The 15,249-nt window shown below is 44.9% G+C and overlaps 1 protein-coding gene across 3 annotated transcripts in view; it reads left to right on the plus strand.

Annotated features, from left to right (window-relative positions):
* ap2b1 (adaptor related protein complex 2 subunit beta 1) overlaps positions 1-15,249 on the plus strand; it is a 353,748-nt gene that overhangs the window by 280,500 nt on the left and 57,999 nt on the right. For all 3 annotated transcript variants that reach the window (XM_038813715.1, XM_038813716.1, XM_038813717.1), the window contains one exon: positions 14,605-14,759. In XM_038813715.1, coding sequence (XP_038669643.1) covers positions 14,605-14,759 — 155 coding nt within the window. The remainder of the gene's footprint in view (positions 1-14,604; positions 14,760-15,249) is intronic.

Below are 15,249 nucleotides of genomic sequence, written 5' to 3' on the forward strand. Positions count from 1 at the left end.
AGGTAAGGGGAGACAGCAAGGGATGTCAAGACACTGCAAAGAACATGACGGCAGGGTAATTAGAAGGCGAGTGGAGACATATGTGAGAAACATAATATGAAAATACAATCCACGTTTGAAATCTTTGGTAACTAGACATTTCATAAAGCACATTGATAGGTTTGTATTTTTGTATTTCATGCAGATACAGCGTATCAGTGACTCAATCCAGATGCTGTCTCTATCTCCAGACCATGAGCTTTGAAAGATTTGACACATGCTCTGTGTAATCTAATGCCTGTCACTTTGATCTGTTGCTGCTTATAGTGGCAAGTTGTTAAAGGAGGGACCTTTTCTGATGCAGTGAAGGCTTTAACCCATTGGTAGACTGGGCAGCAATTAGAAAAAGGGCAGCACGGTGACGCAATGGTTAGCACTGCTGCCTCACGGGGCCGAGAACCCGGGTTTGATCCTGGCCCTGGGTCACCCTCCGTGTGGAGTTTACACATTCTCCCCGTGTCTGCATGGGTCTCACCCCCACAACCCAAAGTTGTGCAGCGTAGGTGGATTGGCAACACAAAATTGCCCCTTAATTGGGGGAAACAAATGAATTGGTTACTCTAAATTTATTTTTGAAAAATCACACAATGAAGGATAGATCCAACAAAAGAACAAATGTATATTCAGCTGCATTCCACAGACATGCTGGCAGTCAGAGCACGGTGACTGTTCTCTCTCTTTCTCTCCTGTCTCTCCCCCATCCTCCTCCTGTTCTCTCCTTCCTTCCATGTGCTCTCTTTTCCCCACTTGCCCCCTCCCACCTCCCAACCTGGTTATCTGACCTAATATCTACTAACGTGGATCATGTCCGATTCTGCTTTGTATTGCTTCTGTGAAGCATGTTTGATGTTAAAGAAGCTCTTAAATCAAAGTTATGTGGCTCATTGTGACACCTTGTTTGACTACACTCCTGTGAATTGCCTTGGCTTTAATGATTGAAAGTGCCCGATATTTGCAAGATGCTGTTGTGGTACATGTAACAAAAATGATATGCAAGAAGTTTTCGCAGATATGGCAACAAAAGGTTAGGTGGGGTTACTGGGTTACCGGGATAGGTTGGATGTGTGGGCTTAAATGGGGTGCACTTTCCAAGGGCCGGTGCAGACTCGATGGGCCGAACGGCCTCCTTCTGCACTGTAAATTCTATGAAATAGACTGACCAAAATCTGACAGTTTTGAGGGGGTGCTCCAAAGGAGGAGGAAAAGAGGGCAACTTGTTCTGACATCATGTACAGGCAATATAACTTGATACAAAATGGATTTCGTGGTTACCCTTTTTCTGTAAAAGGGATTTTTAAACTGTTTATTTCTGCTTAAAAATATGTCCTGGGTAGTTTTGGTTGATCTGTAACAGGTACCTGATCATTTTCCTTCACACTAGTTGCAACGCGATCGCTCCACATGGACAGAAATCCATATGCGATAATTTGTCTTGATTTCCAGTGACAGATTAACAGATTAGGATTTTTTTTACAGGTGTTATATAAAGCCGGTGAGCGGACAAAAATAACGTGTCTGATAGCTTTCTTGCAAAACGCAAGACCACAAATGTGGTTACTGTTAAACAATTTGCTGTAGCCATAGCAACAGAACAGCAAGGAAAATTGAACATTCAGTCAGTCTGGTTGAGCCTGAGGGACCCAAGTAACCTCTGGAGAAAAAATGATTTGCTGCAGAGCTTATTCACAGCTGGAGCTGCCCGCCCTTCTCCTCAGCTAAAGGGCAATGTTGGTGGCAGGCTGGCATTACCATGACGATCACATACTAGCCTTTTTGCAGCACTGCAAAAAGCCTGTTGGGCTGAGTGGGAGAAACCTTGAATGAACTGCTGCAATCTTTCTGTGGTCATTGTGAGTTGTAAACAACGTGTTGACCCAAGGAGGAGGGAAGCAACAAGGTTGCTTCATGAGTGACTTTACAGAAATTATAGGTCCCCTGAGGTGGCCTTTTTCAATGTGTTTATTCACTAAAACTGCTATCAATTGCGTTTGACATCGAACAAACGGCCTCATCACACCTGTTTGTTTTCTCTCCTGAAGGTTCTGTCTATTGCAGAGTTTATGAGTCCTCCAATAAATTGCTCCCCAATCAATACCTTGTCCAAATGTTCACTCTTCTAAGGTGAGTCTAGCAGGCTGCCTGACCATGAAAGGCATTACAGCTGAGCTTGTTGCTGTCCTGGCCCCACATGTACAGGTTAATGCAAAATCCCATCTGCAGTCTGCCTCTATTTTGTCAATTTAAAATGCTTTCTGCTGTGGCTGCACCAACCAACCCTAGCCAGTCTTCATGAACTTTGCATCAGCACCTACCCATTCCCCTCATGTATCACCCCCCCCCCCCCCCCCCCCCCACTAAGTTCTCTGCTCAACATGGTATGTACCTTTCAATGTAACACCTGTTTGGCTATTATCCTAATGGAAGTCTGAAAATACAATACTGAAGCGCACGTGGCATTGAAATGTGGCTTTGGGCTTTATGAGGAGCCTGCAGGCTGTAAGTTGCATCAACTTAAAAGCAGTGCTGGAGAGATGCGAGTAGGAACCTTTGTTCTTTTTTTACCTCTAGCCAAATAGACAATCTGAAGCTGATTGCAATGTTCCAACCACTGTCCAAACTGAGTCCAGCTTGGTACAGATTCACAGTCAAGCATGGAGCCTTTTGCTATTTGTGGTTCAAATATTTCCCAGCAATTAATTACATAGGTGATGTGTAGCTTGCATATGTCCCTTTCTGCATTTTCAGCAATAAAAAGACACTGCATATAGTGGCAACTTTCCTTCCCTTTAATTCAAGAATACAGCGGATTAGCTTCGTATTTTCTTCCGCCACCCCGCCCTGTGTTTGTGATGGTCTCTGTACTTGCGAATATCATCTCCAGCCATCTGCTTCATTGAGAGCAGTCTCTCTCCATCGCTGTGGGGGGCCTTTATAATATGCTTGAAGCTCAAACGCATCAAAGACTGCATTATTGTCATTGCTTTGCTTTTTCTCTCCACGAGGCCTGCTCACTTCGTAGGAAACAGGATAAGAGTCAGTAGCATCAAAAGCTTTTCTGAATTTCATTTGCCAATTGCTGATTTTTTACCTGTATAAAAATTACCAGTATTACAGCACTAGATACCCATTATAATAGAGAGCTTTAAGTGTCTTACAAATTTCATATGCTCTTGGAGTTACTTTATAATCGCTCTCTACCCTTGGTATATTTATAATTATATAATGGTCAATTCATTGTGTGATTGTCTTGAAACAATTGTCAGTTCTGACTGAAAATATTTTTCTTGCAGTTTCGGTGGGGCGGACTGGTACCTCAAGTGACTTAACTATGAGGGCCAACAGGCAATTCAGTCATGCAGGACACTACTGCTGAGCTTAATCTTTGTTGCTCAAGTGCCTTATATTGGCAGTTTTCCCCCCTGCTACCCCAAAAGCTGTGAAGACAGCAGCAGTCCCACCTTGCTGAGATCAACAAACTCAGCACAGCTCCCGGATCCTGCATTTATTGCTGGCCCCTATTTGCCCGAGAACTGGCTTGCTGGGTCATTTCAGAGGGTAATTCAAGAGTCAAACACATTGCTGTGGGTCTGAAGTCACATGTAGGCCAGACCAGGTAAGGAAGGCAGATTTCCTTCCCTAAAGTACATTAGTGAACCAGATGGGAGTTTTTTTTTAAATAACAATCGGTCGTAGTTTCATCGTAATTTAGATTTTTAATTCCAGTTTTTTAAAATTCCAGTTTCACCATCTGCCACAGTGGGATTTTCAGATTACCGGGCCTGTGGATTACTAGTGCAATAACAATATCACCAGTCAATGCCTTCCATAACCTCTCTGCAGTGCAGAAGAAGGCCATTCAGCCCATCAAGTCTACGCCAACCCTCTGAAAAAGAACCCGGCCTAGGCCCATACCCCTGTCCTATCCCCGTAATTCGAACTAACCTGCATATCTTTTGACACTAAGGGGCAATTTAGCATGGCTAATCCACTTAACATGCACATCTTTGGATTGAGGGAGGAAACTGGGCCAACGCAGACACGGAGAACATACAAACTCCACACAAAGTTACACAAGGCCAGAATTCAACCTGGGTCCCTGGTGCTATGAGACAGCAGTGCTAAACACCGTGCAACCACTAGACACCAGTGTGAATGTATCCATTTTACACCAGCTATTCCTGTGCCTTATCTCGAGTGAAGATGCTAAATTTGAATTGTTTGTTTTTCGTACTATGGGCTCAAGGTTGTTAGAAATTGGGCAGAAAGCATTTAGTGGGGCAGGCTCAAGGGGCCAAATGGCCTACTCCTAATTTGTATGTTCGTAAGTACAAAAACATATTTTGCATAGACTCCTTCCACTCAGCAGAGAGGTGCCTTGATCACATCAATCTGCGTTTGATTTAAAACCAATGGCTCAAGATTAAATGCTTCTTTGCTATCCCACTGGGCTGACTAACCTCAGTTGATATCTTTTTTGTCTAAAATTGATAACTAGCTTCACTCGCAGTTCGAACTCAACAATTTAATTATTGCAAGAGACAGCTTGAAAGAAATCTTGAATTTTGTTTGCTCACTTGCCATTTACCATGTCTAAACAGTATGGAGTGACGAGGGCAAACAGGATGCTGGATTATATTGCCAGACCATTTGTATTTATATCCCAAAAAATGGACAGGTTTCATCTAGAGCACCTTATAATTCTGGCTTTAGAGGCAATACAGGTGACAGTAACTAGGTTAATCCAAGTGTCGGAGAATTTTGAGATTTGATTCAATGAGCTAGAGCCCTTTAACCTTAAAAATGCTTCAATCACCACATGCAAGTATATAACAAATAAAACAACTTACCTTTATAAAAGGCAGCACGGTAGCATTGTGGATAGCACAATCGCTTCACAGCTCCAGGGTCCCAGGTTCGATTCCGGCTTGGGCCACTGTCTGTGCGGAGTCTGCACATCCACCCCGTGTGTGCGTGGGTTTCCTCCGGGTGCTCCGGTTTCCTCCCACAGTCCAAAGATATGCAGGTTAGGTGGATTGGCCATGATAAAATTGCCCTTAGTGTCCAAAATTGCCCTTAGTGTTGGGTGGGGTTGCTGGGTTATGGGGATAGGGTGGAGGTGTTAACCTTGGGTGGGGTGCTCTTTCCAGGAGCCGGTGCAGACTCGATGGGCCGAATGGCCTCCTTCTGCACTGTAAATTCTATGAAAAAACACCTTTGTAGGAAAGAATGACTCAAAGGGGAAGAAAGCAACAGACATCCAGTCTAAAGACTAGTGACATGTTAAAGAGGCACGGTGGCGCAGTGGTTAGCACTCACACAGTCCAAAGGTGTGCAGGTTAGGTGGATTGGCCATGATCAATGCGTCGGGTTACAGAGATAGGGCGGGGTTTGGGCCTAGGTAGGATGCTCTTTCAGGGGGTCGGTGCAGACTCAATGGGCCAAATGGCCTCCCCGTTCACTGTAGGAATTCTATCGAGAAGTGTGGGAGGCTTTAGGGCAATTCAAAGGTTTGAGTTCAATTGTTTAAATGTTCTGCCACTAGAATCAAGGAAGAGGTGGATAAGATACAGATGGCAGGATTTTGGAGGAGTTGGAAAACATTACAGAGCGCAGAGTGGAAGGCTGGCAAGGAAGAGTACGAGACTAAGACCTCATGCCTTTTTATAAAATATAGATAGATATCCTCATGCCAGTATCAAAAATTTTACATATTGGCCAAAGATCCTTTTAAAATGACTGAAGTTATGTCTATCTGTGACCTTCGACTGGAAGAAGCTATCATGGCAGTATCGCAGAAACATGTACCTCAGTATCTCTTAAGAGACCCTAATGACCCCTGTTGGCTGTAGAGACCAAATTCAAAGAGTGGTTTACAAAGACCATCAGCTTTCCATAAGCCAGTTCAGGCCAATGGAGCCTATCTGTCTGCTGGAACAAAGGACTCACAACCTTTCCAAGTCACAATGGTTGGAACATTCCAATATTGTGGACCCAGACAAAGGGATGCATAGCCTTTGACAAAGCCAGAGGGAAGAAGTACGATTAATTTGATCACAGAATCATAGAATTTGTAGTGCAGAAAGAGGCCATTCGACCCATCAAGTCTGTACAGGCCCTTGGAAAGAGCACCCTACCTAAGCCCATACCACCCTATCCCCACACTTCTGCCCTATCCCCGTAGCCCCACGTTACCTTACCTTTTTTGGATACTAAGGGCAATTTAGCACAGTCAATCCACCTACTCCTGCACATCTTTGGACTGTGGGAGGAAACTGGAGCACCCAGAGAAAATCCACGCAGACACGGGGAGAACATGCAGGCTCGCACAGACAGTAACCCAAGCCGGAAATCGAACCTGGGACCCTAGAGCTGTGAAGCAAATATGCTAACCACTGTGCTACCATGCTGCCCCATGTGATATGGACCACCAGCTTGTGTAAGCAGTAATATTGCTTTGCAGTGCTGCAAAACTTAGCCTGCCATTTTGATCATAAAACTATTTACGGTCAACAACGCAAAAGGGAATCGGCCCAGATTGAATACCTGGCCCCATCTACACTGTTCTGTTGGAACTTTTGTGTCCTCGCCGACAAAACTGATTCTCCTCAGCATGCCTATTTCATCCTGAAAGCTCCTGGAAAGTGAATTATACAACATCATTTTACAGCCTGCCATCCTCTGTGAAGGAATACCTCATTTGATTTTGATTCTGGACTTGTGTGAAGCAATTCCTTTCTCTGTGGTCTTTGCCCAGTAAATCTATCTTTTATTGATCCCTCTTACTATGAGTGCACAGGGGGCTACGTGGTGACCTCTCCATCCTGAGTGTTTATTGTGTGCGCAAATAAACTAACCCTTTGATTTCAGTCTTCAGTCTATCTTGTGGGGTTATTAATAGAAAGTGGACCACACCAAAAATGGCAGGTTGGGAACTGTTTATAAAGCTGGCCACCGTTTATAAAGAGGAAGCAAATCCAGCCTCTTTTGGTGAGAAGATAAATCAGGGTTGATTAAAATAAGCTTGCTTCCTGTTCGGAATAAAAGGTATTGCAGAAAGAGGGACTTTGGTCCTCCTAGTGTTTATTTGGAAACAGTCTGACTCTTCCACAAGTTGTTGTTCCGGACACTGAGGGGTAATGGGGTTGAGAAAAGTGATAGAGTTTTCTGAATCCGCGATAAGTAGAATGCGTAGACAATAATAGAAATTACGAACATTTCAATACAATTCCAATAATCCTCCACTCCCCTAAGGGTCTCCTTCTCCGACCTGCACCTAGGCCTGGGTTTTTGTACAGTTGGGACTCTCCTTGTAGAAGGGAAGTCCCGTCCCCTTAAAGGGGAAGTCACAGGGAATTGTATTGTCCTGATCCCAGGACCTCTATTGGGGTTATAACAGAGTGATAAAGTTGTGCACCACCAGCAAATATTTGAAAGTTGACCCTGTTGCTGTGAATAGTATCACTGAGAAGTATTATGATGATGAGAGGACAAGGATGGATCTTTGGAAGGAGAAATCATTGAAGGAGGTGTTATGCTTACATAATAGATAAGAATGGGACAAACAATGGCCACCCTGTAACGTAAATGTCGGTAATGTGACAAACCATGCTGAATATTGCAGATAGTTCTTGGAGAAACAAAACATAAGACAAGTTATGTTGTGTCAGGTCTGATTAATTTCATTGTGAAGGTTTGTCTATGTTAATAGCAACCCTTAACAATATAATTGACAGTGACAACCCTTAACAATGTTAATGTCAATTATATCGTTAAGAGAAACAGGTGATGGGTGTTTGACCACATAATAGGAGATAGCTGGGACGCTGTGGTGGGTGAGTGTTGACTCTGTACCAAATCAATAAACTCTCAGGAAAAGTTCTGTGCCTTTTGGTTTTGGCTTTACCATCTTGTGTGGATCCTGTTAACGTTGAGGTAACAGGAGGAACAAAAGTAAAACCCCAGTAAATGAAAGTTTTTTGTTGCAATGAGTTGGGCAAAGCGCCCGAACATTAGATTATTTTCCCAATATAATGCTTCCCATTCATCTTGTGGTTACCATGGGCGGAATTCTCTGACCCACTGCTGGGCCGGAGAATTGGCGTCAGGGCGGCGTGAATCCCTCCCTGGCGCCGGCTGCCGGATTCTCCGGCGCTGGTTTTTCGGCAGGGGCAGGAATCGTGTCACGCCGGTCGGGGACCATTGACAGTGGCTCCCCTGGCGATTCTCCACTCCGCGATGGGAACGAGTGGTCGGCCATTTTCGGCTAGTCCCGCCAGCGTAAATCAAGCAAGGTTCTTACCGGCGGGACCTGGCTCTGCGGGCGGCCTGCAGAGTCCTCCAGGGGGCGGGGGGGGGGGGGGGGGGGGGGGGGGAATCTGCGGGCCTGTGCCGTGGGGGCACTTTTTCTCTCCGCGCCGGCTGCTGTAACGGTCCACCATGGCCAGCGCGGAGAAGAACCCCCCTGCGTATGGGCTGGGAGCATGCCAGAACACGCTGCTGCTCCGGCGCATGCGCCAACTCGCCCCGGCCAGCGGAGGACCTTCGGCGTCAGTTGGCACGGCGCCAACCCCGCCGCTGCTGGCCTCTCCCCTGAAGACGAGGAGGATTCCGCACCTTCCGGGCGGTCCGACGCCGGAGTGGTTCACACCACTCCTCGGCACTGGTACGGCTCGCCCTGCCGGATAGCGGAGAATCCCGGCCCATAACTTCATAATGATGTATGCAGAAGTTTGCACGTCTCGTAGGTTAAAGGTTCTATTTTCGCCACACTCTGGATTTATGTATACAATTTCTGCACATGTATCTGTAAAATGACTGAAGTGGCAGCAGAGCTGTAAATACCTTGGTTAATAGCCAACATGTACCGGGAAACAGTGCTTAAATCTGCATTAGGTGAGATGAGTTGAAGTAGCTCAACATAACTGACGAGGTTTAATGTGTTTACAGGATGTACACAGTCAACTGCAGATGAGCTGGAATGGTTAAAGTTGCAGGAAAGACAAAAAACATTGAGCAGCAGAGGCCTGTATTAACTTATAACAGAACCTGAAGCTTTAAAGGAGAATTTAAATATATTTTGATGGCAATGTCAAAGCACTCTCTGCCATGACCTACAACGTTGATATCACTGCTAATCATCGTGGTTTTATTAACCAATGTGGCCTTGCTACTGGGTTCACATCACAGTTTTTAAATATAGGAGCATTGCAATCACGTTCTCACGTAATAGGCAAAATGCCACTGTTTCACTTCAAAAGAAACATCGATTTGGGCATGATTTTATTCTAAGCTAACCACATTTCTGCGATAAATGTTACAAATCTCTAGATTTTGAAAGATAATGAGAATGAAGTGCTCAGTCCATTGGCATTGTGCCTAGCTAGGAATGCTCACAATAATGGGTCTCTCAGACTATCTTTCTGATCTCAGCTGATACACCAGGAAAGAGACAACAGAGTTTAGCTATATCCTTCAGGGAGGGAAGAGAAATAGAATCAAGTCCAGTTTCTGAAGCTGTACCAGTAGGACAGTGCTCACTTGATCCGCGCAAGAGCCAGTGTACTGGTAATTGTATAACTATGGCTGTGGAGTGGCCTTTCAACTCAATAGTTGGGGGAGGGGAGATTTGAAAAAATTAGAAAGAAAGAACAAGGCGATAGTGATGTAGGTAATGATAACCAAAGTGTGACAGGAAGATGCAGAATGAACAAACATAAAAGTGTCGCAGCAAATAAAGTCAGAGTAGGCAAAATTGTAAAAAGCCCGGATTGAGGCTTTTTATCTGAATACATGCAGCCATTTGTAACAAGATGAACAAATTGTTAGTACAAAGTTAAGGAATTGGACTTCAGTGTAGGAGGCATGATCAAGATGGTTGCAGACTACACAAAAATTAGCTGCCTGTTGATAGTGGGGAGGGAGGCTGGAGACTGCAGAAAGACGCCAATGTACTAGTCAGGTGGGCAGAGAACTAGTAAATGGAATTCAACCCATTTCATACATTGTCCCTTACACTTCTAGACTTGGAGAGAGATCTTCCAGCTGTTTACGCCAGCGGAATCTTCCAGTCCTGGCGATGGTGCATTGCCGCCATGGGCTTCCCGGCGGCTAAGGGTGGATTCAATGGGAAATCCCATTGACAGCAAAGAGACCAGAAGATCCCGCAGCGGGTCACCTCCCTCCGCTGAGAAATACAGCGCGAAGAGGCCAGAGAATCTATTTAATCTTGTATGATCTTTATTAGTGTCACAAGTGGGCCGAAGGGCCTATTCTGTGCTGCATTTTCTATGTTCTAAGTAGGCTTACATTAACACTGCAATGAAATTACTGTGAAAACCCCCTAGTCGCCACACTCCGGTGCCTCTTCGGGTACACTGAGGGAGAATTCAGAATGTCCAATTCACTTAACAAGCACGTCTCTCGGGACTTGTGGGAGGAAAGTGGAGCACCCGGAGGAAACCTACGCAGACACAGGGAGAACATGCAGGCTCTGCATAGACAGTGATGCAAACCAGGAATCGAACCTCGGTCCCTGGAGCAGTCCGAACCACTGTGCTCTCGTGCCACCCCTGGGTGTATGCAGCAGGTGGTGAAGGAACCAAAATGAGGGAAAAATTTACTTGAACTGGTCATCACCAATCTACCTGTCACAAATGCATCTGTCCATGGGTGTATTGGTCGGAGTGAACAACACATAGTCATAGGGAAACAAATGCTGTCTTCACAGTGAGGATACCCTCCATCTCGCTGTGTGGCATTGCCACTGTGCTCAATGGGATGGATTTGGAACTCAAGACTGGGCACAGTGGCTCTACCTACACCTCAAGGACTGCAGTGGTTCAAGTTGGCAACTCCCCACTACCCTCTGAAGGGGAACTAGGGGTGGGCAATAAATGCTGGCCTAACCAGTGACACCCACATCCCGTAAATGAATACAAAATATTAATTTTAAATCCTTGAGGAGCCATGGATCATGAGCAGCAACAGAATTGTATACAACCACAATTTATAACCTTTTGGCCTGGCAAATCCCCCAGTCTACCATTACGATTGATCCAGGCGGGGGATCAACCTGGCTCAATGAAGAGTGCAGGAAGGCATGCCAGAAACAGCACAAGATGTACCTAACACTAAGTAGTCAACCTGCTAGAACACATGATTACTTGAATGCCAGACAGCAAAAGTTGCAGATCAAGGTGGCACAGTGGTTATCACTGCTGCCTCACAGTGCCTGGGACCCAGCTTCAATTCCGGCCTTGGGTGACTGTCTGGAGTTTCCACATTCTCCATTTCAGTGTGGGTTTCATCTGGGTGCTCCAGTTTCCTCCCACCGTCCAAAGATGTGCGGGTTAGGTGGATTGACCATGCTAAATTGCCTCTTCGTGTCCAAACGGATAGGTGGGGTTATGTGGATAGGGCAGTGTTATGGGCCTAGGTATGGTGCTCTTTTGGAGGGTCGATGCAGACTCCATAGGCCGTACGGTCTCCTTCTGAACTATAGAGATTCTACGATCATACCAAGCACAAAGGAAGATGTTTATGGTTGTTTGAAGTTAATCATCTCAGTCCCACTATGTTGCTGCAGGGGTTTCTCATGGTAGTGCCCTCGGCCCAACCTTCCAAACCCACAATCTCTACCACCTAGAAGGACCAGCGCAGCAGATGCATGGGAACACCATCACCCACGAGTTCCTCTCAAAATCACTCACTCATCCTGACTGAGTGGAAGCAGGAAGCTGTTTATTGTCTGTTAACAGACTGGGCCTGTTAACCCAGCATCTGCCATTGGGAAAATGCTAGAATCCGTTATTAAGGAGGTAATAGCAGGGCATAGAAAATTATCATGCAATCAGACAATCAACATGATTTTGTGAATGAAAAATTGTATTTGACAACTTAGTTCCTTGAAGATGTAACAAGCTGGGTGAGTAAAGCAGAACCAGTAGATGAACGGTATTTGGATTTCCAAAAGACATTCTACAAAGTTCCTGCACAAGAGAGGAGCTCAAAGTGCTGCCAGTAAAATATTAGCATGGTTAGAAGTTTGGCTGACTAACAGTAAACAGAGTCAGGATACATGGGTCATTTTCTGCTTGGTAACTAGTGGAGTGCCGCTGGAATTTGTGCTGGGACCTCAACTATTATGAACTATGTTAATGACTAGGATGAAAGAACAGACTTTAGTATAGCCAAAGCTGTGCGGAGGAATGCAAAGGGATATAGGCCGATAAAATTAATGTTGGGGGGGGGGGGGGGATTTGGCACATTGGAGAATGCGGGGAAAATGTGTGGTGGTCCACTTTGGCAGAAAAAAATAGAATAGCAGAATATTATTTAAATAGAGGGAGACTGCAGAGGGATCTGGGAATCCTTGTACATGAGTCACAAACTTAGCATGCAGGTACAAAAAGTGATTGGGCAGGCAAATGGAATATAGGCCTTTGTTGCAAGGGATTGGAGAATGAAAGAAGCTGCTGCTGTGCAGGACATAGGTAAGACCGCACCTGGAGTACTGTGTCCAGTTTTGGCTTCCTTACTTAAGGAGCGATATACTTATATCGGAAGCAATTCGGAGAAAGTTCATGAGAGTGATTCCTGGATGAAGGGTTTTGGTGGAAAGTTGAGCAAGTTGGGCCTGTACCTATTGACACTTGGAAGAATGAGAGGTGATCTTATTAAAATATATAAAATTCTGAGATAGATGCTGAGAGGATGTTTCCCCTTGTGAGCGAATCAAAACTAGAGGGCACCATTTAAAAACAAGGGTCTCCCGTTTGTGATGATAATGGGGTGGAATTTCTTCTCTAATGGTGGTGTGTCTTTGGAATTCTCTACCACAGAGAGTGGAGACTGGGTCGTTGAATGTATTCAAGACTGAGTTGGACAGAATTTTGATTGACGAGGGAGTTTTGGGTTATGAGAGCAGGCAGGAAACTGAAGTTGACGCCACTATCAGATCAGCCATGATCTTAGCGGTTGGTGAATCTGGCTCAAAGGAACAAATGGCCTACTGCTCCGACTACTTATGATCTAATTCACCTTGGGGTGAATTGTGCTAAAACTGGGAGATGGCTAGGAACAGGTCACTTATTCCAATAATAATGTACAAGAAATCATCTTTACATGTGGAATTTGTGCTTTGATTTACTCATGTAGTTTCAACTTAAAGATGCCTTAGTATGTGAATTCACTGCCTTGCACCAGCCAGACTCTATAATTCACATTTAAAGTAATAGGGATAAAAAAACAATATTATAAAAATCAGAAACAAGGAGAACAAGGAGGTTCATTACCCTGGAACCTAGAATTTGTTGTATTTTTCTCTTTTAATTGACCTCGAGAACTATAACCCTCAATTAGCTGTTTACACCACTGCTTCCACAGGGAATATTTGAGCAATCGTCAAATTGGCAACTGAAAGTCAGTTGATGTTCCAGCAGTCTTATGGACTGGAAGTCGGGGGCAGAATTTCATGGCTGGCTGGCAGGATCAGAAAATCTTGACTTTGGCTGGACTGGAAACACCCCCCACCCACTTCCCAGTATTTTTAGGGGGGTGCGGAAGGCATACAATTTCCCCCCCACCCAATATCTAGTTCGGTCTTTTTCAAACTTTTTTTCCGGGGACCCATTTTTACCAACCGGCCAACCTTCAGGACCCAACTAGGCTGAACTTCGCGACCCACGTCGGCTGACCTGCGTGATCCACCATTTTCTCTTGCCTTGTTTGCTGCTGACAAAAATGGAGGAAATGGTTTCGGGTCCCTTTGGCCCTCGCACACGCTCCTCCAATGGAACCTGTTGGATGAAGGTGAAGCCTTCCGGTGTCGGAAAGTATGGAATCTCCATCTGTCCAAAGTTCTGAATTTTTTTCCTGTAAAATTTTATCAAATAAAATGCCTCCCCACCCCCCGAACTTGTTTTAAAAAAAAAAAAAAAAAATGAAAAAAATGAATAAAACCACCCGGAACTTGTAAAAAAATAAAATGAATAAAATAAATGAAAAAAACAAAAATTAAATGAATAAAATAAATGAATAAAAACCACTACAGAATTTGTAAAACAAAAAGCTGCAACCGTTTTTTAAAAATAGCGTCTGCACAGCGCACGCGTGCTGATCATCATGCGCAATGCGGCCAAATTTTTTTTTTAACATGTTTGCGGCGCGGGGATTTGCCAGTTGCTGCGCGGGGAATAGCGCGATCGGGAGCGCCGCGGACAACAGCTCCGCGACCCTCCCGAAACCCGCCCGCGACCCACTTTGTGCCCCCGACTTTGAAGAACACTGATCTAGTTCATGTTGTGGCAGCCACAGTTTTAATGTTAGACTTGCGCATGCAAGTATCGGTCCCTCATGTAATTTCCTGCGATTTCTCTGAAATTCATCCGAACAGGCAGGGAACGTACTAATCAAAAGAGGTTTGAAAACCTACCTAATCTGGAGGACATTTCAAAACAACTAATCATCGATGAGCCATCGTGAAATAGCTGTCAATTCAAGGAAAAAAGTAATGACTAAAATAAATCACTGCTTTGCTCACCGGTGCAATGTTATTTTTCTTTTCAGACATGGTATCCAATAAATTGCAGAATAGCAACGTGTTTACCATTGCAAAGAGGAATGTGGAAGGGCAGGACATGTTATACCAATCCTTGAAGCTAACCAATGGGATCTGGATGCTGGCAGAGCTGCGCATTCAACCTGGAAACCCCAACTACACGGTAAGAGGGCATCACAGTCAAGGTTTATTAAATAAAAATGTACCTCAAGTGGGGTTTGGACATCTGGTGATGTGAGTAACACAAAGTATTTTGAGTTGCATTCGGAGCTCTAAAAGTTGTCTTCATTATCTCTGGGCTAATAAGAAAAAATTTAACTGGGATTTGTGCACCTCGTCACCCCCAACTTCTTGCTGATGGGGACTCGCATCGGGGACTCGCCTTGAGGTTCGATGGCGAATAGCTTGCTCATACTCTGTCTCAAGATCTGAACATGAAGATGACCAGGTGCGGATGGATTTAGAAAGTGTCCAGGTGCTCATTGACCTGTACCTAAGCATGAGAGAAAGAGGAGGGAGAAATTAAGCGGTGGTGGATTGAAGGGGAGGGAGGTGGCAGCGGAGTGGTAGTTGGGTGTTTGGACATGTGCAGGGCTCAGGGAGATGTACCTTATTTAACTTTGCCTAATTGTCTGTCTCATTGATGAAAGGAT

Source organism: Scyliorhinus canicula, chromosome 12 (genome assembly GCF_902713615.1).
Source record: "Scyliorhinus canicula chromosome 12, sScyCan1.1, whole genome shotgun sequence".
NCBI classification, from domain to species: Eukaryota; Metazoa; Chordata; class Chondrichthyes; order Carcharhiniformes; family Scyliorhinidae; genus Scyliorhinus; species Scyliorhinus canicula.